Source organism: Rhopilema esculentum, chromosome 3, assembly GCF_057945365.1.
Source record: "Rhopilema esculentum isolate cy_ngs chromosome 3, ASM5794536v1, whole genome shotgun sequence".
Lineage (NCBI taxonomy): Eukaryota > Metazoa > Cnidaria > Scyphozoa > Rhizostomeae > Rhizostomatidae > Rhopilema > Rhopilema esculentum.
Genome location: NC_142817.1, coordinates 1,551,634 through 1,577,637, shown reverse-complemented (window position 1 = coordinate 1,577,637; position 26,004 = coordinate 1,551,634). Strand labels below are relative to the sequence as shown.

At 36.8% G+C, this 26,004-nt stretch overlaps 1 protein-coding gene across 2 annotated transcripts; it reads right to left on the bottom strand.

The window, feature by feature from the left end:
* Window positions 1-71: 71 nt before the first annotated feature.
* LOC135692814 (membrane-associated guanylate kinase, WW and PDZ domain-containing protein 3) lies at window positions 72-24,710 on the bottom strand. Of its 2 annotated transcripts, none has more exons than XM_065211123.2 (19): window positions 24,249-24,710; window positions 16,011-16,127; window positions 15,097-15,292; window positions 14,012-14,104; window positions 13,015-13,148; window positions 12,639-12,696; window positions 11,933-12,052; window positions 10,633-10,909; window positions 9,907-10,474; window positions 8,600-8,988; window positions 7,923-8,124; window positions 7,130-7,483; window positions 6,311-6,715; window positions 5,487-5,651; window positions 5,162-5,208; window positions 4,443-4,618; window positions 3,515-3,812; window positions 2,487-2,622; window positions 72-1,989 (listed from the first exon to the last, which is right to left on the bottom strand). In XM_065211123.2, exons 1-19 carry the CDS (start codon window positions 24,547-24,549, stop codon window positions 1,886-1,888), a joined length of 4,140 nt encoding a protein of 1,379 aa, XP_065067195.2. In that variant the 5' UTR covers window positions 24,550-24,710; the 3' UTR covers window positions 72-1,885. The 2 variants fall into 2 exon arrangements, with proteins under 2 accessions (XP_065067195.2, XP_065067196.2); XM_065211124.2 differs by having other exon boundaries at window positions 4,443-4,615.
* Between the last annotated feature and the right edge of the window lie 1,294 nt (window positions 24,711-26,004).

Sequence of the window (26,004 nt, the reverse complement as noted above, 5' to 3'; positions counted from 1 at the left end):
AAGATTTGTTAAATGTTCTGAGCTCGTAAAACGTTGTTCGTAAGAAGAGTCTAAGAAAAAAAGGAACATAATTCCCATGTTTCTTTTTATTCATTAATAATTTCTACAACCTTACACTTTCGCTACTTAAAGTCTTTAACAACACAGAGAAGAATGGAATTTCTACGACGAAATAATGGTTAAATCTCAAAAGAATTAAAGCATGAAATACAATTACAACCTTTTGTTCGCTACAAATCTTTATAACATATAAAATGCATTTAAAATATACAGTGTGCACAATATACCGCGGTAATGCATGCATTTTCCCAAATATTATACAAATCGAGGGGCGGAAACAAACTCAGAATAATGAGGAAAACCATGCTTCCCGAAAACTACGTGTATTTGTAAGCATGGCACGGAGACTTCCACAAATCTTGAACGCATAAGTGCTTTAAAATTGTTAGAAAAATGACATAGTCGAAAGCTTGCAGGCAACTAATTCTGGCTGTATGATATTTAATAACATGATGAAATTGTTGTTGGGTTTTTACAAAAACAACTTTAACCGTTCTATCAGGGTCCCACAATACGTTATACAAGTTATAAAATACTCCTTTTGTTGTTCATATGCATTTCAACATACTGATGAGCTTCAGTATAATAATAACTGCAGTCAAGAACAAAATTTAACATAGGATTTATTGGAAAGTGAAATGAGAACATTGAAAAAGTAAACTTTCGAATTAATAAAAGACTTTAATAGATAAAAATGTCATATCTTCAAGAAATATATCAAATGCGCAGATATTAAAATCAAATAACGTAAATAGTGGGGATGGTCAAAAATGGATCCATCAATAATGAAGAGGTAGTTGAGTGACAGGCTTTTTGATAACCAATGCAAATACAAATATCCTAAGGGATTAGGGTACAGGGGGTCGGGTACGTTTTCTTTCAGGGTTTTACTGAAGGATATCAACGTTCACAAGAACCTTTCAATAATAAAAAAACACTTTGTCAAAACGGTTTAAATGTCAAAATATTTCCCAAGCATCGAAATAACGACAACAATTTTTTTTCACTAGAAAATGCCAAGCCCTGTGTATGTTTTGATCTGCAGAAAAACCTGGCAACGATTTAAACAGATGCTGATTTTTGATAAAATGTAATCAACATAAAGTTTAATCAATGCTCCGTTAACAAGAGATACAAACATTTGAAGGAAGGTACCCTAGCTGAGTTAAATTCTCATTGTTTATTGAAATTCATTTCTAAATACCTAGACGTAGTTCATGTTGGAACTTGGCAGCTTCGCAAACGTTGACGATCAGAATTTTTGATGTTTAAAAGCCAATGTGATTGACTGGCACAAAACAAAGCTTAATTTTCTTATAAACGTTTGAATGATAGGGTTAGAGCATGCGATTTTCTATGGGTTGAGATGATTCTAAGAAGGTTGGTGTAATAGACTGATGCAGGAGCTTCGAAATGCCATCAAAATCCACTAGAGAACGAGAGCTATATAATAAAGTTATCGAATCCAGAATGCCTCGTAGTTGCAGAATTTAAGTGTTGCAGAACTAAAATAATAATTAGCATACTCTCAGTTTCAATCTGGCAATAATATAACAATTTCGTTGTTCGAACACCAGACTTTGAACGAAAAATCCCAGCAGTTTTCATCAAGTAAATCCAAAGACTGCAGACCAGCAAAGGGTAACTTGCATGGAACGTACAGCTACTTGTGCCAGCTTCGAGTATTTGTATCTACTGCGTTTTGTGTATGATTTGAGCAGTCTGCAGCCAGGCAAAATCTACTTGACTGACCTGGCTTATACACATAGATTCGTTCACATTCAAACCACGAATAACGGGTTAGGTAAACACGCATGATGAGCTTTTAATAGTGAAGTGACTTTGGTCTTTCTACTGTTCGTGAAGCGTTGCGGGGCAGCGAGTAATAATTGTTAGTATTAGCTTGGCCATTTGGCGTCTTTTCTTCCCCTAAAAAAGACAAAACTTTAGTCTTGCAAGCATTTATATTTGACATAAAGGCAAAAAAATTGTCCCAATGGCCAAAAGCTAAACAGGAAGGGTTGAATGGCCACGGTATCAAGTCTACGGCGTAAGATTTGAAAAATTAACATGGAAACATAAAATGACAATATTATACTAATAAAACATAACTTGAACAATATTTTCTAAACAACAATTAAAAAAAAGTATGGCAGGTGGATGACGTTAATTACAAATACGATTTCATAATTCTCATTCCATTCGCTTAATAATTTGACAGCATTAGTTTTGAAAGTGATAAACATCATATGATAAACATTATACTCTCAAATACCCTGGATACTTGTCCATAGCTGTGCTCCTTTTTCTTGCAGAATTTAATTATCCATACGCTTTTGTGATTCTAAGTTCTAAGCGTAGTCTGTTGCTTACATGCTAAAGCATCGCCAACTTGAAGGAAAAACTACATGGGGAATGTCTCTTACCTGGCACTCGAGGATTCAGTGGTCTTCGAATGTAAAGTTTGACTTTATCAGAACATAACCTAATCATATTCACTGCTTCTGCGTGAGTCATTGCCTCTGAACCGCGGCCATTAATCTCCAAAATTTCGTCACCAACCTATAAAACAAAAACAGGCTTCATCTAACATCAACTTCATATATGCTTTGTTGTTGGACTGAAAAACTGCACTTTGGCTATGAAGAAACTCAGCTAAGAACACTTTTTTCAGCGACGATGATCTCCCAACTAAATATCTCAAGGCTATGCGGGTAGCAAGGAAAGGCTGGCAACTTGCAAGACTGGGTCAGAAACCAAATCGGATATCGACTTTGTTCTTGCAGCAGAATAGTTTTCCTGAGCAGTCAAATGATGTATAAATTAGTGCAAGCCTCATGCGTGACACTATGGTTTTATTTTCAGACGAGACGAGACCAGCATCCTATGGCAGACCCTGGAATGTGTACTATATGCATGAAGCCCAATTAAAGATCAAGCGGCAGAAATACTTTAGAAGGCAAAGAAGCTCAGTAAAGAGTGCTGTTAACATTTTGCCATTTCTTGTTGATATACTAAGCAGTAAAGACACATCTGTGAAGGCTTTCTACTTTCTTATACAAAATATCCTATCTGTCAATTATCGAGGGATTTGTCACGTGCTAGTAATTTGCTGCTGAAAAAGATCGCTTTTCTACTGATGACAGTTTATAAAATCATCCGAATAATTCAAGAGCTTTTCCCTAAAACTGTCCACCCATTGTTGCTTGGAGATCTCATCTCTTCGCAATCCCTGCAAATATTCTCTCTCAAATTTTCTAGATAGATAATCCTTTTCAAAATGCATTCATAGACAAAAACCGTGTTGCAATCTGACAATTCGCCAACAACAGCTTAGTTTTACTTTATGGGCAACTAAAATCTATTGCTGACTTTCCCAAATCTCGGTCAGCTCAGGAAACAAGCCATGGAAACAACAAATGCACATCTTTATTTTGATGAATAAAACACATACCTTAAGTCTTCCATCTTCGTGGGCTGCTCCACCTTCTGCCACTCTTAAAACATACAACGAAATGCCTTCACCACCTCGTATACTGAATCCAAAGCCACGGTCTTTCTTTGTTAAAGTTACTTCAGCTTTCTCCCCCGGATTAATTTTACGAATAGCGACAATTGACTTTCGTTCTTCTCTAGTCAATGTCGAAGTTGTTGAAACGTTGCCTACAGACGGGTGTCGCTGCGGTGCTGGAACACTCGTCATTTTAATGCTTTCGACTCGCACTTTCTGAGGTTGTGGCCGAGATTCATACCTAATTGATAAAATAAATGTGATTGTATTGTGGGAAACCATGAAACAAGCCATGGATAGCAGGCCCTAGTAAAAGAGGTTATCAAAGGCTTTGTTGCTGTATCTCCAGTTTATAAATAATTCTATAATCATTCTTTGCTCTTAGTTTAGTCTTAGTCTATGCCTGAAAAATCCCAGTTTAAAAAAACGATAAAATTAAAATGCAGGCGTTCTCAGCAAGAGAAGAAAATATTTTTTTTTTTAATTAATACCAACCAAATCGAAAACTTGTTCTGCAAAGAATACAGCTTTTTTTGAAAAAACCTGATACCAGAAACTTCGAAATGCTAAATAGCATGACCAGCTCCGAAATTCAAGAACTATTAAATTTGGAGAACATACGATCAGAAGCTTTGCTTGACATTTTTTATTGCCTGATTTCCACATGATGTTTTTCGCTAGATATGAGTAGCTAGAATAATTCCTGGTCCATAGTCAGTTCAAGTTTCGGATGTCAATTGGAGCTTATTGCAACAAGAAGGACATTGAAACAGTAATGATTTCCTTTCAGCCTAAGTTTTGAATGTTGCAAGAGCCGAGATAAGCATTTGGAAAATCCTTAAAAATGCAACAACAGCCAAAGCGGTCTTACCCATTTTCTCGTCCCTCTCTCGTTCTTCCTAGCGTAGCGTATCTCTGATCCGGTACTGTTCTTGTCTCCTGAGAATTGTTATTCCTTGGGTCAAACAAGGGGGCTGACTTTGGTCTTTCTTGCAGTTCTCGAATTCGAGCTTCTTCCAACCTTCGCGCGTCCTCCAGTTGCCTCTGCTAGAAAGGACAAGGCAGAACTTAACTATCCTTCTATCACCTTTGGCTTGCTACAAAGCATCGTTCGAGTTAAGAAGTAAGTTTTTGCAGAACGGTATAGACTCACTATAACTGCCAAAAATTGAGAAAAGGAACGGAAAACATGAAATCAAGATTCAATGAGCCACTGAGTTTCTAAGTAGTGGTGTGGTGACATACACTTTAAGACTTTTGTCGCGGTTTTAGATATATTCCTAATAGAATGGCATATAAAAAACCCCGTGAGCAATTCATTAAACTTATAGCAGATTCACAAAACAAAAGCAAAAATCCCGCAGTGCTTATCACTATCAAAACGTTTTTGCGAACAAAATCCATAATCCGATTGGAAATGAAACCTATGTAGACAGATAAAACATCCATGCAGTATTGTCAAAATCCATTCGACAAAAATGAGAGTATCGTGCAAACAGTCATAAACTGCATACTGCCGATTTGATTTAAAACAATGTAAACAGGATCTTTAAAGATGTTCTTGTGATAGAAACAATTAATAGGCCTCACCTCATTGGCAACATCATCTTCAGATCTGCTTGCAGGTCGACTGTTTCCTAAAACAAGGCATGAAATCTTGAAAAAGGATGAAAAATCTACAGAATTATGTCAACAATAACTACAACAAGATTGTTTCTCTTCAGGGGTGTCGAAATTGAGGGGGGCATCAGGAGAAGTGCCAACAAATTTTCAAAAATACCCTTTTTCTAGACAGTAGTCTATTTGGAAAAGTGCACCCTTTCTGTGACATGGTACCCCTTCCAACCTGTGCCCCTTCAAATATGAAACGGTTTCGCTGTTCATCTTAGTGGATATACAAATGTTTTTGAAATACCTGGCCTGGCAATCTTTAGCCTGACAGTATTTCCCGAGTTCTTGACCATCCCAACAATATCACCGTGAGGCAGATCAGCGACGTTGGTGCCATTGATCTCTAAGATGCGGTCGTCGATATTTAACTGACCAGAACGAGCTGCCGGACTGCCATCTATCATGCGCCCTGTAAGAAGACGAACGTTTTAAGCACTCAATCATTTTGTGGAGCAATGTAGCTCGTGAATACAGGGCCCGGGTTTTAAACATTTCATTCAGAAAGGCAAATTTATTAAAAAAAATTTTAAGCTTTTTCAAAAATCACAGCCGCAAATAATGTCTATTTACTAAGCTTTTAACGGCTTAGGTTACAATACAACAGATAAGACAAATTAAGAAAAGATACAAATTATCAATTAACATGAATCTATACAAATAAAATTCACAGTTTAAGAAACAATAAATGCTCAGCCCGATTCATGAAAAATCGCTCCTTTCTACTACAACTACAATGGCCGAAAATAGTAGTTGAAACACCGAGACTGCCTTTACTAATTTTAGTTGCCTTTTATTTTTCTATTTCAAATGGACTGATCCCCCTCTCCAACACTGTTTAAGGCGGGGGAGGGAGGCATTGAATGGGGAAGATGATGAGGGTGTTCCAGCACTTTTGGCGGGCATTGTAGTTTTCCACAAAAACCATGACGACTACAAAACTCTTATCTTTTAGTTCAAAACCGCTTGCTATTCATTCAATCATTTAAAAAAAAACATATGGGTTCATGCGATCCCATCATGTGATATCTGCCATGTCATTTGCGAAACAAAACGTGAAAGAAAACGTACCAATAACAGAGCCTTTGGAATTCTGCGAGGAAAATATGACGAACCCGAATCCTTCGTTGAAATTTCGGGTTAAGGTTACTTCCTTGACTGGTTTCTGGAGTACTTTGGGCTTCGGTGCAATTGGTGGCGGTTTTGCTTTCTGTTGTCCATCTCTCATATCTTGAAGTGCTGCCGTACTCTTTGCTTTTGTTCCCATTCCTTCGCGCATTCTATCGCCATTAAGCTGGCTCATAGTCTCATTTGGTATGCCATCCGCAAGCGACTTTGGCCGCTGTCGTCTCCCCTGTGCATTTACATTCAAGCCACGGTCATTTACAAGTGCTTTAGGCCTACTGTCTTCTTGGCTTCTGACAATGTTATCAGGCTGACGATCGTATTCGGATTGATATGGATGCTGGCTTTGAACTGAAAATCAATATACAAAACTCTTATTCTGCCTAGTTCTAAATAATGATTGTTAGGTGCTGGGAAGACAATTTGAATGTAACTTAATGATAAAAACGAATAACACTTGATACTTTCAAAAGTATCTAATCCTGTTGACATAAATAAATTAACTGTCTCAGTTACATTTAAAAAAAGAAAATGCTTTGATAAAATCTAGTTAAAATAATAAATGCTAGCAGAAATCGTATAAATTTCCTCACTTTATAAGGCTAATATCGGATTATTAATGGTCGATCATCTTATAAGATACAATTTTGATGAACAAAAAGATATAATTTTAATCAACAGATTAAATAACGCTCTATTGAAATTAGGAACGGCAACAACAATTTCAATCTGGGTAATTTGATTGCTCACAAAACTATCTATTACCTCCGTTTTGAAGGATACGAGGCTGTTCTTGAACATGAGGTTGTTCTTGGGCACGAGGGTACTGTTGAACATGAGGCTGTTCTAGGTCACGGGGTTGTACTTGGGCACGATCTTCTACATGAGGCTGTTGTTCTGACGCACCTCTGTTGTATGGTTCCCTGTGATCGTCGTCCCTTTCGTGGTCTCGTTGTGACCCTGACCTCGTATCACGTGGCAGTGTGCGAGATTGGTAGCTAATACTACCTGCCTCACTTCGACGCTCCTCTCTAACAGAAGGCTGAGATGAAGACCGAACTGGCGGAGGTGGTTTGGCGGCCAAAGGCCAATCGTGGCGGTCGCGAACTGGAGGCTTTTCTAAATACCAAACAAACGAAATAAAATATAATCGAGATATTCAAAATGTCAGCTGTTATAGAAATTCTAATGTAAAAAATTAAAAGAGGCTTGCAAAATACCGAAACTGTAGTAATATGGTACCGTATTTCAAATTTGAACTGAGGATCCACAAAAAATTTCCTTGTATCTTTCGAACAAAAGTTTTTCAGAAATGAAATTTGAGTAAAATCGTCTATGGGTTGGCCTTTGTGCTTTGTCAGGACAAAAGAAATATACAAGCACAGCGGTCAATTCCTCTTACTTTACATATTCTTGTATCATTATATAATCAAAACTACTGTATCGTCGGATAACCTTCTTCCGGCTCACAGCCGTGGAAAAGTAATATTTTCTAGACTCTGATCAATTCTATGATTATTGATAGAATTCCTTAAGTCTTAAATACAAAAAAACGTACCCTCTCGAGCAACGACAGGCTTTTTCCGCCGTACCCGAAGCGTTACTTGGCCATTTCTTCCCGCGTTGCTCATCAGTGTTATGACCCGCTGGTGAGATGCACCAACCGCACTTATTCCGTCAACAGCCAAGATGAGATCGCCTTCACGCAGCCGACCATCGCGATCAGCAGCGCCGTTAGCGACAATCGTATCAAGGGAAACCTTGTCAATGAAGAGAGAGTTTCAGATTGAGATCTCGAAGCCTCAAAAAAGCGTGGCAAGTAGGATCTTGGTTTACTCAAACGTACAACAAAAAGAAGCTAACAAAGATGTATTAATATTCATAATTTGAAGATGTAGGAAGATTGAAACATAATAAATACATTCTAATTTAGATGATAATAAATTGAAAACATTAAACTTTAGATAATAGATTTAAAACTATTGGAAATTTAGTTTAAAAATTATTTGAGCTTCTAAACTGAATTTCAGGTTTGTAAACGCCTTGAAACATTGCAGCATCTAAATAAACTAAGGAAAGAGATAGTAACAGTTCTAAATAAAAAAGAAATTACATTAATGGAATGATGCAAAATTGAAAAATTGCAACAGAATTCCGTTTCAGTATATCACCATCATGTTCAGACATGCCCACTAGCCTTAAGGCCTCGTGTTTATAAAAAATAAAGATTATTACCTGAGTCCCTTCTTCCTGGCCCCCAACTATTCTGAACCCGAATCCTCGTTCATCTCGTTTTAATGTTATGACATGATCCACCGTTTCATCTTCAGGCATTTCATCAGCTGGCTGCCGCATAGGTTCCCGCGTATGCTCCCGCGCTGGTTCTGCGTGTCTGAGGTCTCGAGCCTCGTAACTGAACTGATCCTGGGTGCTCTCTCCAGTTGAGGCTATCACATTTCCAATACTGGAGCTTGAGCGCAGTGGTTCGTTTTGTTGCTTTACTTTGACTTGCTCATCATCAAGGTTTGGCATGGATTTCGGTCTTGACTGCCTGTATGAGTCGCGTTGATCTCTCCGCACCGGAGGAGTCTGCGCCCCGCGTGGAACCACAGTTGTCAACATGCCTAAAACAGCAAAGATAGTTTAGTAACAAATGGCATACTTATCAAAGAATGGATGCTGACATATTAAAATCATCAAATTTTGCGTCTAGAAAATAATTTATGAAATCAATTCGGACCGGAAAAGGTGATTTATTGCTTTTGCAATCGGATTTAAATAAAAAAGGATTATTTACATTCTTGCATTCCGGAACGAAGTAGTGGATGAAATATGAAGTTTCTGGTAGCTGATTTCGCTTCTAATCGGAAAATGGAAAAGCCAAGCTTCAATTCCAGGCATTTTTACCGAAAAGTTGCACGATGGATAAAAGTATGGTGTTTAACGACGATGATTCACAGTTTCAAAAATTCAATGGCAATGACCATTTGAAATTGAAATCGTTGTAAAGTTATCTTAGTGAAAGATTCAACAGAGTGTGAAGAATGGCTCCAAGTGTTTGTTTTCTCTGGGAACTTATTAAATGGGGAAAAAAGTTTATGTCAGATGAAAATATAGCATCGAATAGTTTCGCAAAAGTGGACATTAAGTAACTTTTAGGGAAATTTAATTGATTAAATTCATCTAATATGGTGTCATTGAACACGAGTCGTCTTTCTTGGTATTGGGGTGTATTTTCGTACATAACAAAGTCTATTAAAAAAAATGATTAAATTATCTTGCTTGAGCTCAATTTTCTGATTGTGCTAGTATAGTTTTATTATGGTGATAATTTTTGCGCCAACTCTGACAATTTCTATGAGTGAGGTTTTCCAGGCCCTGAAATATTTTCCGGCTCGAAAGCCCTTAGTCTATAATGACAAAGCATCCAAGAAACTCTATGTTCTAACAATCGCCAATCAAGGAATAAAGCACGGAACACGCTGAACAGACTAAGTAATGGATTATTCAAACAGGATTATTCAGCAAGAAAAACGAATTACCTCCTCTTTGCAATACAAATTCAGAAGGTGCATTTTGAGGACATCCTTTCAGGCAATTAACAACATCAGAGTGATCGATATTCCTTACAACTCTGCCATTAATCTCAACCAACAAATCTCCTTCTTGTAGGCCACGACATCGTTGTCTGTCAATTATCTCCTTGACACGTTGTCCATACTGGCTGTCTGCAATTGTGAATCCAAATCCTTTTGCCCCACGTATAATCGAAAGCCTAACGTACCGACCGGGTGAGGACGGGCCAAGCTGAGGTGCCGAGACAACAGATGCCCGGCCAACACTATCCTGACGTTCGAATCTCCGCTGTTCCATTGCTCTGGCTCGTTGGTTCCGGTCATCTTCATAGCCCGGTGATTGTTGGTTCAAACCTAACTGACTGGAAGAATTCGATGCTAAACTCTGGTTTGAGTTCCTCAAGTCATAATTACCATTGACTTTCTCAGGCACAGGATGCCCAGAGTTGCCTACTATTTTCTTTACGTTTGCATCTTCGGGATTAAAGGGCAGCGGTCTGCCTCTGACGACATCTATTTCAACCAAATCCCCAGCCTTGAAATAGGAATAATAATAATGTGTGAAGCTGATAAACAGAATTTATGGAGATTAACACTTTCCTAAATGATAAATACAAATTTATAAATATGAGCAAAGAGGGTACCGAGAATCCAGCTTCGCTAGAAAGCATTGAACGAGCGACAAACTCTCACCTTAGTTGCCTGCAACCATCGAACAATGTCCTGGTGCGTCCATGTTAATATATTCCTTCCATTAAGCCTAATAATTGTATCCCCAGTCTTTAATCTCCCATCCAAGGCAGCTACTCCGCCTCTGACAATGTTATTAACTTGCAAAGCCTGGCCACTTCTCTCTCCACCAACAATCGTAAATCCGAATCCTTTTGGTCCTTTGCGTAGGCCCACTCTCATTGTTTCACCTGAAAGCTCTTCGGGATCAAAGACGGATTCAGACTTTCTCTGGGTGCCTCTGCAAAGTAAATGAGCTAATGGCTGAATTTCTTTTTGTGTATTCAAGAAAATTTCATTCTTTGACGGAAAGGAAAGCTTATAGCTAATCGAATAAGTAAAATCATGGGCATAAAAGATAATACAAAGGGCAGTTTTTCATAAAATATGAAAAACCACTTCGTTCCAAAACAAAAAGACCCATTAACAATGAATCAGCTTTTACAAAAAAATAATCAAGACCCTGTGTAAGCGGTTTTAAGAGTGACCTTTAACAGATGGGCTATCATCAGTATTTAACATGTTTACAGCCCAGAGTGGGAGATTAGCTAGTAACTTCATAAAGCGGACAAAACAAGACACAAGCATTGTCGAAAGCAAGAGACAAACATTGTGACCAAATGCAAAACACAGGAAGAACCTGCAAAACAATACCTTTTGAAATATCATTATTTTAGATCGAAATGTTAAAACTACTTTCCTTTATATTCTGGTAGCTTGGTACCTTTATTGAGTTTAAAAACTATAATTAAAAACACACATACACGATCATAATGTGTTCTTAGGATTCTAGTTACCCTTCAGCACCCTACTCAGTAAGAATAGCTATCTTTAATTCTGTATTTTTGAAAAGCTAAGAAAACATGTTTGATCAGTAAGTGCAAAGAACTAAAACTAGAGAGCATTATCAAAAATTAAGCATTGTTTTGGTGTCGAGGTTCTGGATAAAAACAACAAACATGGGGTTTTCTAACATGCAAGGAAATTGAAAATGATAATGATCACCTATGTATGGAATTCTGTTACTTGCTACTGGGAAATTGAAAATGATAATGGAATTTTGTTACTTGCTACTGGGCAGATGACTTTGTGAAATGAATAATTTTAGTCAAACGGGGATTCACGCCTTTTTCAACAGATATGGGAGCTTCAGTTTACTGGTTCCTTGACCCGTCGTGCAAAGAAATTTGTTCGTTTTCTGTAATAATAGCTACAGAAGCAATTCCTTCAATGGCATGTAAAAATATTAAAACACAAGACTCACCGGTCGTCGTCTCTGTTGATTGTACTAACAGACCGCATACTGACTTTACTTGGTCGACGCCTTGAGCTATCCACTTGGGCTTTGGTTGGTTTTTCATACTGAGTACGTCGGTTCACGTGACTAAAGCGATAAGAATAGTTGAAACCGCAATGAAAAAAGATTGATTTGCCTAATTAAACAACTGTGTATGTGGGAGCGTGATGACGGGGCAGAGGGTACAATAGACGAATAGATTTAAGGTGAGGCTTCGTCACTATAGTTTTTTCTTTTTAGATTCTTAAGCTCTTCAGGTCGTTATTTTTCATTTAAAGCAGTTCCCATAGATGAGCATAGGGGCATTGTGGTTTTAGCTCCGGAGAGGGGGGCATACCTGACCAAAACTCTATGAAAAGGGTGTGTCACACTTCAGTGTTGCATATCAGGGTAGTAAAATAGTTGCATATCAGGGTAGTAATGATAATTAAAGAAAAGCTTAAGATGTTTTTTTATTGAACAAAATAATTTTGACATACGAAACAAAACTAAAATCTCTTCCTTAGCGCTTCAAATTTAGCAAAAACAGAATTCCAAGTCCATCCGATAAAATTCAGAAATTTTAAACAGGCTGAATTTCGCCCCTCCTCCTCTCTTTCCTTTGCCCCTCCAGTGACACCACTGGGGAACGTGGGCAGCAATACAAGAAAAAACTGCATTGAACAGAACTTACTCGATGTAGTACGTGCCATATTTTTGATCGTCAATCCGCTCCCAGCCATCTGGTAGATCTGAAACAGCAAATTACAAACGTGAAAAAAATAAAATCAATTGTGCTTCAAGAATTGCAGCAAATTCTTACAAAATAGACTCGAGTAAACAAAAAATTACTAGACTAAAATACATTGTTTGATGCATTTCCATATTGAATGAAATGATCTCGTATTCTCAAGGTACTTGTACTCTCGTATTCTCAGTTTCAAGGTGCTTCTCAAGGTAAGGGTCAATTTACTTTTCAAGCGAAGTCCATTTTTGAGCTACGTTAGCTACCTTGAAACTGGAATTAGAAATACTCTAGCTATCAAAAGTAAGGAGCCATTGTCACTTACCCTCGTCGTCCATTGATTCATTGTGATTATCTTGAATCGAGTAACTTGAATTTAGGGATTTCATCGACTGGACATCTTGAGGAATTTGTCCTTGTTTTCGTGGGTCTTCCCATTGTGTTCTTCCGGTGTTGTGGCTATGTGGAAAAAAAGGTTTTCATAAAAGCCAGAGTTGTGATTAGGGGATTATGAAAAGCTGACATTGACCAGGTGTTTGCGTGGGAAAGCACAGACTGATACTGTTCGGAAAAAAAAGTTGGCAAAATTAATTCGCAATTATAGAGAGGATTTTGTTCTTAAAAATGATAATGAATTTTAATCACTTGCTTTAAATCAGTTGAAGAAAATAATTAAAAAAGATCGCCATGCTAGTATTGGTTGAAAACGTAAAATAATAAAAGCAATAATATACAACAGGATAAACGAATATACTTTTTGAAAGTATGGTATATTTTACGCTTTTCGTTGATAAGAACTAATTCATTTGCAACTTCATACAGGTTTTTGCAAAAAAAATTTGGAACGAAATGACTAGGAGTGTAGGGCAGGTGAGATACTGTCATTATTGGTTTTAAAGTTCCCTGTGTTTTAAACAATTAATACAGCTTTCTTTCCTGTTATAATCAGAAAATCATTTCAGTCGAGCGAACAAAATAAAATAGCTTTTATTTGTCACTTTAAAACTGAAAACATCACAGCAAAAAGAGTGAAGTTGTTGCAGCAGTAAGATTTTCGTCACATAAAAAAACATGTCCTCAACTCTTATGAGAACTAATTCTTTTAGCCTTAAAATTAAAAACTATAAAGATTTTCATCAAAAGATCTCTAAAAATCTCTAATTACTAAAAAAACATTAACGAAATTGCTGTTTACCGTGCTTCTGTCTATTGCAAATTATACAAAAGCTTTGGTAGGAAAAGCATGATGGTTCTAGGTTGTCTTAATTCTATAGATATAAAGACACATGAAAGTCACAAAAAAAACAAGGATTCATACTCACTCTACGAAATACATTTCTCCGTTGGTTGTGTATGCAATTTCCCAATTTGTCGGCAAAGATATATCTTCCTCTTTTGGTTTTTGTATAGGCTTCCTGGAAAAACAAAACAGTATTTCTCCATTATGTTTCTGCTTAATGTCTGCGCGTGCAATCAAGTTTCAGACAACAAATGTCACCTTTTGTCTAGACATGATAAAATAGAACATGCCAAATTTTGCACTTAGGGGACCGAAAAGCCAATCATTTGTTTTCTTTCAAATGAATCTATAAAAAATCCGTAGCCACAAAAATAATGCTTCTTCATCAGAAAAATCTTGAGCGTTGACTTTCACAAATGACCAGTAGGAAAGGAGTCTTCCTGATTGCGTCCAAGCATTTGCAAAATTCATTGAGTCAATACAAAGGACGATAAAAAATAACTGCGAGATTCTGAACAACTTAGCCATATTGTATGTGGACTGTAACAGTTAAGAAAATACTAGCTACGGGCCTGCTACCTATCTTTATACTTTCAAATTTGTTATACCCTTTACAAGACAGTGAAGTCAACCATTTAGGATATCTAAAGTAAAAGCGCCCAGACACCCATAAAAACACAACAAAATCCCATTAAAGGTAATAAGAAAGATTATTCATAAGAGCCTTTTTAGTACTTACCCATTAATTCTTCCTTTGTTTATCTATTCTACTTTATTTTCCTTTTTATATGACACTTTGAGACCCCAATGTTTTTCACAACCCTCTTGTAAACCTAAAATCTTCTTAGTAAATCAAATAACCGTAAGAAATCTTTACGCACGAGGTTTTTCTTCTATCTAACTCACTGGGGGAGGATCTCTCAGTGTGTTTTCAACATCCAATCTGTTGACTAAACACGAGCTACCACTAAATAACAACAGACACGAACATTTATACCATTTGAAGCATATACACACTTGGTCCACAACTACCAGCCTTAACAATAATATAACTTCGCTACTGACCAAGAGTTCGAAGAGTAAGGCCAATAAATCAACATAGGACAATGATCCCCCTACCCCCTTGACAATGGTGGTTCCAAGAGATAAACATTGAGTTCCACTTACTTCTTCACTCTTCTGATTGTCCCAGTGCCGGGGGTCATTGGCATTTTGGGTGGCTTCGGCGTTCCATAGTAATTGCCTTCGAAATAGCCACTTTCGAGAAGCCTGCCTGATCTCTCCAGCTCCAGATATTCATCAACAGTAAGAAACTCATAGTCGACGCCAGCAACCTCGCCCTCTCTTGGGGACCTTGTTGTACCTTGAAAAGCAATTAAGAATGATTAACGAATCCTTTTTTAGCCTTAACCATAGTTTCCACCACAAGTCTGAGTCTTGTGAAAGCAACGACAAAACATATAATAGAATCAATCTCGACTTCTTGAACCTTTTTGCCTTTGTATTGCATTTTTGGACCGTTACGAGTTGATCCAACAGTAAATACTAGTTTCGTTTCTATGAGATAAAGTTTCTATATTGTGAGATATCCAAGACAACAGGGATACCTAAAGATTTAGACAACCTGATAACCAAATTCCCAAGTTAAACCTCTTTTATGAAATTCATAATATTATTTTTCACTTTCGTAGCGACGCAGTTCCTCGTAAAAGCCTAATGCTTATTTGAACGCTGTTACCAATAAATCTAATCAATATTTTTTAGAATTTTTCACGTTTTTAAAATTTTGAATTCTTCTTTAGTACTCTATCTTGCTGTTAGATATTATTCTTATAGATACATCGAGGCTCCAAGAAATGTTTGGAGCATTTGACGTGTTTTGAGCTCTCGAAAGAATCTGGAAAAAGTTCTTCTAAAGGAAATTCTAAGTCGAAATTCTAAATCTAAGGAAAATCTCCTTAAATCATTTAAACAGTAATATTTCAAGTTGCCAAATAATGTGTCTAGGGGTTTGCAAAGCCTTAACATTACCAGCCTGCATTGCAAGATGCTACTTAAGAATCATATACAATGACACTCACATGGCACTGTTCTCAGGTAGAGGTTATCTCTGATCGTCTGCTGCAGATCATAGTCAACGGCACCTTTGGAAAATTTGGTACCAAGATATTTTCGCAAATCTCTTGTGATACCTTGACCTGTAAAAGAAGGGAAGTCGATGTTACTGTTTTGCTATTGCGAGAAAGTTTTCAATATTTCAACTGGACTAGAAGATATTACCAGGGTCTCGACAGGGGAGAGGCAACCCACTCCATGTCTTCCTTCAAATAAAGATTAAGTAGAAAATAAATTTTGATTTTTACATTAATTTTTATTTAACATTGTGAATACCCCCTTCTATTTTAAGAAAAATGTTTTGCCACGGCCCCCTGAAAAGCAGCAGTCTTGGCTGTGTTTTGAAAGGGAAAAAATTTGAACGGAGGAGGTTAAGGACATTTCTGGACTCTGCTGTGAAATGCGTAATACGTGTGCAAACTCATTTAAAACGCGGAGACGATGTAATCATAAAAGCCGAATCTTCTATAGATACTTTATCTGAATGATCTTTTGAATTCGCGTCAAAGTGTTTCATGATATGATGAGACAAACCGGTAAATTAACCAGAAAAAGGATCCAATGTTTTAGCCTTGAAATAGACTTCCATGAATCGCTTAAGAAATTCATGCTTTGCAAATTTGCCAAAAAAGCTTGACATATTTCCAAGCAAAAACGCGTGTAACTTAATTTGCAATTGCTAACCTCTATACCAAGAGTCTGATCAAAATGTGATTTGCTCATCAGAACCTCAAAATAATTTTTACAGAAACAGAATTAAGCTGCATATTTCGTCCACCAATTAATGATAGCGGCACAATAAATTACAGAGAATTCTGCATTTGTCATCAACAGATTAATAATTCATGTTTATCCAAAATATCACAGGTTAACCTGTCTTGAAGCCTGCTCAAAATAGAATTCATCCAAGTATTGTCGGGTGATTCTAAAAAACTCGCTGGGTTATCTCACACGTGTCTTGTAAAAATTTCTGCACAAACAAAAAAATTTCACTGGCTTAATCAACTATGAACAACAGCTGCTATGTGCGAAGAAAATTTATCAGCTAAATTTTTATTGCAGCGATAATTCAGAAACTCAAAACCTAACAAACTCAAACAAACTTCATTTCACTATCCTTTGTCAGAAACGTGTAAAAATGAGAAGCTAGCCCCAACAATCACTAAATTTCTATTAAACTACAGTGCCAAAATCATCGGAGATACAAAACATTTTCCAAAGAAACTTTGCTGCATTCAAACTCTGCATCGTAGATAAAGTCCCAGTTTGTTTGCTTCAGCCCAGAGTGTCGAGCCTACACTATGCTACAATATAGTATATGAGATATGCAAGAGAAGGTAAATGTGAGCGGAGATCACTTTAAAAAAACTGTATGCAAAGATCAGTTCAGTCTAAATTCAGTTCAGTTCAGCTCTTTAAACCAAAGAGAGCAAGACAAGAGCTTCAATCCAAATATTTCATAGAGTTTGCAAAGCTCGAGGTATGTGAAAACTGGAAATGAATGAGAGAAATGATTTCAAAAAGAGATGGCTCTAATCCCTGGAGTTTAAATTGGTGCTATAATTCTAACTCTAATAGATAGTACAAGCGCGCTGCCTCGCAAATATTTTAGAAAATGTTGCTATGGGATCCTTCAAGACCCTCTTATGTTTTGCTCAAGACAACTGGACGTAAGTCTTTACAAAATTTTAGTCCAAGTATTCGGAAAGTTTAAAGAGATGTGAAAGTTACTTAACAGAGGCAAGTATCAAAAGCTGGGTGCATAAAATAAATTCAAAGAGAACCTAACAGCTAAAAAGCTTCAAATTCCAAAAAACCACAAAGAGTTCCTTCTAAGTTGGAAGGAAAAAAAACACACAGAATCCATCACCATTGGGCGATACAATGCTTCTTAATCAAGTATTATAAATTTTCGCTTGTGTTACTTGAAGCATTTTATGCTTGGAAAGACGAATCCCTATCATGTTTGCACCATCGCACTTTGGCAAACCACTAGCTTTCATGGGGAAGTGTTTCTATTTGGGTCCCAAAAACACCCTTAATTTCGAAACCCAAAAGAAGTAACTCTGTTGTGCCCTTGTCCAACCAAAAAAGGCATCTTAAAAGCATAAAACGATCAACTGCCATCTAAATAAATTTGTCATTGCAATAAAAAGCTTTGGCTGGATTTTAAATGCATGGGCAAATCCTGTCATTGAAACATGGCAAAATGCACTGCTACGTTTCATCGAAGGCCTCAATCTACTGCCTGCACGCACGGATCGGAACTACACGCAGGCTAGCCTCCACTGCCTGCACGCAAACAAGTCCCTTCAGAACACAGCCCACAACCATGAATTTCTTGTATATACCACGCTAATTATGCATAATTTAACAAGACAGTACGACGGTAATCAATGAACTAACCAGAGTCTCATAAACACGGAATAAAAATTCTATGCTTACTAAATAATTGATGATAACGAGCGCTGTTTGCACAAACCAGAAAACATCGACTCACTATTAAAAACATATTTTGTATTATCTGACATTACAACTGATTGAGAAGTCTAATGAACCCCAATTCAATGGTCTGTTAGTCTAGCATTGTAGCTGGGGCTCTTTATCATAAAACACATCGATTTTTTGGCATCTTGCGTGGCTATAGAGGAAAAATAAATTAGATGAAAGAAAAATCTCACATTAACGGCGAGAGGTAAAAAACTGAGGCTTGAAGAGGAGGCTTGACGAGGAAGGTTGTTGTCCTCCTCTGCAATGTCTTTTTATTGCATACAGCATGAAGGAAAAGGAGGAACGTAGCCAAGATTGGAAATATCAAAACCGGCAAAGGAATACGAAGAAACACTCTATTTCAGATAATACAGCGTTGTTCTGAAACACTTGTCTCCTCTGCCATGCAATGGAAAGAAATAGTGTTATCTTTAAAACAGCACCAATTTTTCACATACAATCATTGCCAAAATTGCGTGGAACACCAAACCCTCTGCTCTTTGCTTTTCTTTTTTTCATTTGCTTTCCCGAATAATACTATTTCCGTCCAGAAAAATATCAAACAAGCCACAAGAAAGAGTGTATTTCATAACCCCTTTCTTTTTTCTGTAGTAAATCAACATTGTTTGTAGGGGGAGAGAGGGGTGGCTGAATTTGCCTTGGAAATGCCCCCAACAAGCCGTGGTATGTTGATTTATCGTTAACTGGCAATGTGTGCCTTGCCCTTTACAGGTTCTCCAGTCTTGCGTTCGAGCCATAAGAATTCGTTTGTTGCCAAATTTAGTTGCTTCTAACTTTCAGGCTTAAGAAAATTTATGAGGGATATACAAAAGGCTGTGAAATGCAGTGAACCTAAAACACGGGACCGCCGTCGGAACCGACTCACTGCCATGTTGTCCGTCTTAATAGAGGCTTGACTATAGCACCAAATTGAATTCGCTTCTTACATCTTATCGGTCAAGGCTACTCTTCATAGGGTAGAGAGATGAGAAGACCTCGATAGAAATTTGCAATGGCTAACGCACTTTTCTTCAAACATCGTTGGCAAGATCAGATTTCACATGCAAACAGAAAACATTATGTAGGCTTAAAAACAGGACACTCGCAAAACACAAGTGTCATACATGTTGATTTTGTAGGGTAAACAACTGAACAGTTGTAAGAATTAAAAGATAAAGGCTCTCTTATCTTTTCAGATATTGAATGAGGCCTAGTTTAATCCGTTGAGAGCTCTAAAACAATGACGTTTTGAAAAGCTGAATGGAAACGACGCTAGTAGCCACGGTTACCAAAAGGCAACCTTGACAAAAAGACAGAGGGAATGAGGAGTTGAAAAACAGGATTTCATTGACATTGTTAGAATTTAAATATGAAATTGTCTCCTTCTTTGTCAATTAGTTAATTCAACTAAACAAAAACAGAATGGCTGAGTGTGACGTCATCAAAAATATACTTTTGAATCTAAGAAATCTTGATTCCATAACCTGAAATAACACCACAAAATACCTCCAAATATGCAAAATCAGTTGAATCAGTTAAATATTCACTGAGATATGGTCAGTTAAAGACATAAGATTCACTAATGAATATGCCTGGTTCATAGATGTTGGAAAGGGCCAAATTACTGCTGTTTTGATGGCGAAAGAGCCCTGTGCTTATGTGGCAGTATCTCAGTGGATTTGCAACAGATTCAACTGATTATGCATACTTGGAGGTATTTTGTGGTGGTCCTTCTATGGGATCAAAATTCTAAAAGTATATTGTGGCATCATTACTCCCCCACTCCACAATCTTGAAATTCATTTAAATACTTCTGCTCCAGGTAAAACTCTCTTGAATAAAATTTTAAAAGTTGGATTCATTCAAAACTTTCTAGCTATTTGGTGATTTGATAAAGCAATACCTTTCAAGCAAGCAGTGGCGGATTAAAGGAAGGGGCAACTAGGGGCAGTTGCCCCTCCCTCGACGAGTTGAAGAAAGTATGGCGCCGCTTTTTTGGAAATTGGAATGAGAATCAGGTGAAAAGGTTTCTGAGACCAATAGGTTAATTTGCTTCAAGGATTACTTCAAAATTATCTTGTTCATTCCGAAAATGGATCTGAAATTGTTTTATACAGCGTTCTTGCGTCGTCAATTTTTGAAAATTTTTCAGCGCCCCCACTACCAACTGCCCCTCCTTCAAGTTTGCTCTGGATCCGCCCCTGTAAGTAAGGTTTGTATTTTAAATAGAAAGGCTGTGCAGGTCAAGAAAAAATTATTGGTATCTTTGTGTTACAAGAAATTCTTGTTTCTATCCCATTGCTCCTTTTAGCTATGCATTGCTAACTGCTTTTTTTTTGTTTCTTTTGATGATTATGAAACATGCGTTGAAGCGTCATTTTATTTTGCAAATCAAGATATAAATGCTAACACAATGAATAGCACAACTATGCTGTTCCAATAATTTATAAACTGTCTGGATATGTTCTTTACAGAACAGAAGCATGACAGGCCTAAAAGCAGGAATTCATAAGACAGCTTGGGACTTCATTGTAGTCGTGAGATCTTTATTTTATTAATAAGGGGTCAGCCTCGCCCCAAAAACAATAAAAACCAAAAAGCTAAGCCATTATAGCTGTTAAGGGTGAAGTTACAGCTATTTAATACATATGCACCACCTGGAAAATCATATTTATCAAACACCAGGAAATAATTAGGTCTTGGAATAGCATCCACTTAAATACAGTGATAGAACAAATAACAAAATAAATCAACAACCCTAATGATAACAGTACATATTGTACTGATAGGTTATCCTGTTAAAACATTCGATTATTATTAATAAAATAAAAATCTGCTGTTCTTTTGCTCTATTCCTAAATAATATAAAAACTTCAAACACTGTGGATTACAAATCCTTCATTTGTAAACTATGGCCATAACCTTCAGAAAAGAGGAAACAGACATGAAACTCAAGAAGAAAACCTCGAACCAGTAGAGACAGTTTTAATGGTGGTTTTCTATTGTTATGTGGTTTTATTTATTACCACATCAGTAATATATGGTAAAAGATTTCTGCTGATTGAAACCCTAGCATCAACTTTTCAATGCAAAATCAGTCACCAGATTCAACTGGTTTATCCTGCAGTATCAAATTTTCTTTAGGAGAATTTCAGCTTTAATCAGTCTTCATTCATGATAACTATAAAACGCAAGGTGGCCAATGGAATGGGACATTTAGAGGCAGTCATCCCCTGTACTCAACATAAAAAGTAAAATCATTTCCAAATTTATGTTTTGACTCTTCTCTCGTGAAAGAGTTTTAACATTTCTTGATACATTTACACAACAAACAAAGCTGGCACCCTTTCTTGGTCTTTCAATGCCCATACTAGAGTACTTTAAGCAAGATTTAAGAGCATTTGCGCCTGCAAATAAAAAATATGTCACTAATTTTCCTAAAAAGTTTCTGAGAAATAAGGTGGAGCTAAACATTGCTATATGAAATCACTTGAGAAGGACCTCTTCAACCACAAACCACTATGCATACATGACATTGACCTATAAAACCTTGTGCTTATTCACAGTCTCTTTCTGCAGCCATCCAAATTAGACATGTGCAATAAAGACTTTTGGATTTCTAATAACAAAAGAGATGAAATAAGTAACATGGCAGAAGGTTTTTCTTTCTATACTTATTGACAAGTGAGCTGGAAGTAGCCAGGAAGGAAACTTTCAAAAGCAATGCAGCTTTAGTTTACACAAAAATATACTCAGTGGATGGAAATGGAATAATATTATGCAGGAGAAAGGGCGCTTTTAAAACAAGAACCGGAGTTGAGGAGAACCTTCAAAAAATTGAAAAGTGGGATATTGTAGATGGCCATTGAAAAAGGAATCCAATCAAACTAGAAAGACCAAAATACCTAGATGTCAAAAATATGACAAATGGCAAAGAAAATGGGAGAAAGGAAAGATGGACAGTGGTGTGTCAAAGAAAGGTTCAAGATTCAAAACACAATAAAATTGCTTAAAAAATTGACAAAATGAAACAAATGCACAAGAAAATTATTTTCAAAAAGACATCACTGTATTACAGGAAAACCTTCATAGGATAACAATAACTGAATGACTATGATTTTGCAGGTACATAGATAAATACGCTGCAGACAAAAATCTTTTCATGTTTGCCGAACAAAAGGGTCTTTGTCTATGTGCATGGAAAGCAGGTTTCTGTCTGCCTCAGGCAAGTGAAAAAAGGATGACATCAAATAATTTCATATTCAAGAAAGACCCATTTTTAAAAAATAGATGAAAATATCACTGCAATAAAGCAACAAGCATTGGCCTGTTGCACATGTCTCAAATCATGGTAGTAATGAAAATCTAAGAAATACATATTTTTCTGAATGCTTTACTGTCAATATTCATAACTTCTCAAGACCCAATATTAAATTATTTTAAAAATTGATTCAAGCATTTGACAGGATTATTGCTATGTCGTTAGTGAAAGTCTAAACATCTGACATGGGTGAAATGATTTCAAAAATTATGCGAAGCAGTATAGAGCAGGATGTTCCTTCAGCTGCAAAAAGGCTCTCTTCATCCTCACTAAGAAAGAAGCAGGAAGTTTGTAAACTTACAAACTATCGATTCAGATGCAAATCAGATTAAGATAAGTTTAAACAACTTTGCCAGTTTTCGTTGCACTCGCTAATCAGCTAGGCCTACTTATGTTTCTAGAAGCCAGGAAGAGTGGCATATCATTTCGGTGGATTCGCTAAATGTTCTGGAGAATCAACACCACAACAAACTCTGAAAATCTCTTCCGCATTAGATCTCTAAAACATGAGAAAAACTAACAATGAAAAACCTCAGGAATCTCAGTAACTTTTCTATGAGTCATTTCTCACGAGTACAAGAAAGAGAACAACGCCTCAAAAACCAAAACAAAGACACGCCATAGTGATTTTTTTGACACGACCCTTTCAAATTAATTTGTTTAACTCATGCAAATATTGATAACTGCATACGAGTGAAAACATGGTTATTTGCTTTCAGCAGATACCTAATTCTATAATTACTCCCACTGAGAACTTTGAAGGGTATAGTTTTGTTTCATTTATCTAAACAGTGTTGGGATCAATTCGTAGAGATCGCTGGCTTTGAAATATGAGACAAAAGGGCCTTCTGTTCAAACAACTTCAGGGCAGGGAACCGACGGGAACTGGTGACCTCCATGTTTACAACAGGTTTACTCAGAGTTGCAAATAAGCAAAACACATTATTGATAGAGCTTCGAATTCTAGCGTCACGTCTGGGAAATTCCAAGTTTTCATTTCAAAATTAACAGGAATATTGGTTTTATTTATTCTTTCGTTTGTGGTTCAACAGTTTCCCCAAAAATCAGCTGACTATCAACATAATGGGATAGGGTAAATGTTCGACATTCTAATCAGTTATTATCAGCCTGTAAGAGCTACCAGGAAACATATAAATTTGGCCAATTTTAATGGGATTTTAACGGATAAACAAGGCCAGTTCAAGGCAAACCAGGCTAGCGAAAACAAAACAAAAACAGTTTATCCATCCACTTTCTTCAGATTTTACAGGAAATCAGTACATGCCCCAATTACAAAATAAAAACATCTCATCGCATTAAAGTTAAACTTTTTTGTCTTGTTATAGCCGGATATCAGAAATTTAGAAAGAAACGCAAACTGGACTTTACAAACCTGGATAAACAGTGACCAACTCCAAATGTTCATTGCTGTCTTTGATCAAGGAAATTGCATCAGTTTGGGTGAAGCCAGCAACGTGTTTTCCATTTATTTCGAGAATAATTTCTCCAACTGACACGGTGCCAAGTTTATACCGGACTTTGTTTGTAAGCACGTCACCAATTACAACAAATTGCCCATACTCTGAACCACCTTCAATGCAGAGATTGAAGGAGCCGTTAGGCCCACGGATGACCACGGCTTCGTTTACGCGTTCACTCCAATGTCGTATTCCTGAGAAATTGTACGACGACATCTTCCACAAACGCCCCCAAAATTAAATAATCAAAGAAAATACTTGAGACGATGTGATTTCTGCCAATTCGTAGTTATATAGAAATAATTTCAAGGTAAATCATCACTGACTCACATCAGCACAACCGCCAAGCAAATTATGCCGAAAGGAATGCATACAAAATCATAATGGCGCATTAGGAGAATTTACTAGCTGATCAGGGTGTCAAAACACCCTGTCGTTTGAGCGTCCCTATTAAAATTAACTTTTTAAACGAAGTGCTAGTTTTCTAAGATGCATACTCATATTTTAGAGTATTTTGCTATTTTATATATTCCCTTAAAGCTTCAGCTCCAGATTTGTGTGCATTCCCTAACTTAAAAATAACTTATTAATTATCAATATTACTGATTTGTATTGAGAACATATGAATTCTTCAATATTTTCTAAATTCTTATTAATGTGATGAAATGTTTGGGACACAAACGACATACATTGTTTTCGATTAGTTTAAACTCCAACATCTTCCATCATGCAAAGACAATGCAAATTCGTGAAAAGTAATAAGGGCTCAAATTTCCATATTGAAAGCATAATTATACTACCAGCCATTGTTAGAGTCAGGAAAAATCTGCTTTAAATTTGTCCATGGATCAGGGGACGAAAGGAGCAAGTGGCCTCAAACTTTTAGAAATATCAAAGAAAATTTCATATGTTCGAAAACGTGCCTTCAATTGTTGGAGCACCCTTGTTTGTATTATCAGCGAGTTTCATTTTTGTAAAGCACTGCTTGAAATTGCTGATTGGTTTGAAAATTACTGTTTAACAGGCTGTCCTCGTATCATAAAGTCCTCAACGCCGTAAAAGCAAAGCTGTACACGCTTTTGAGCTTGATGATCACATTAACCGTAAAACTTGGAGTAGCAACTCAGAACCAGGGACGCCGACCGACCAAGAGGCATGGGGGCAGGCTTAAGTTGAAGGGCATTTGAAAATAATTTACTTTATCGTTTATCTTGAAAATCGAATAACGTTTGCGAAAATAGTTTTTTTTATCAATTTTTAGAAATGTCGTAAATAGAAAAGGATAAGTCAGTACATTTAGATTTTCATCTGAAATGTCTTGGGTACCTCTATGAAAAAGGGCACTTTGGCCTCCTAGCCCCTCCTATTAAAAGGCAATAGGGGCGGTTGACCTTCCCCCCCCCCACTCCGGCGTCCCTGCTTAGAACCGTCCTGTTCTTTTCAATTAAATCCTACTGTTTTTGTTTTGTATTGTAATTAAATTTCATTAGAGGCTCCCTTGAAAAACCATTTCGTCTGAAGGGCAACGGAATGAAGTGTGAATATGAAATATGAAAAGAATGAAACTTGTCGCTGTGTACACTAAATATCCAACTTTATTTCCTGTTTCTACTCCTCTCGAGTTTTGATTCCTCTGAAAAACAGGAAATTTTGTGAAATTGCAAAATTATC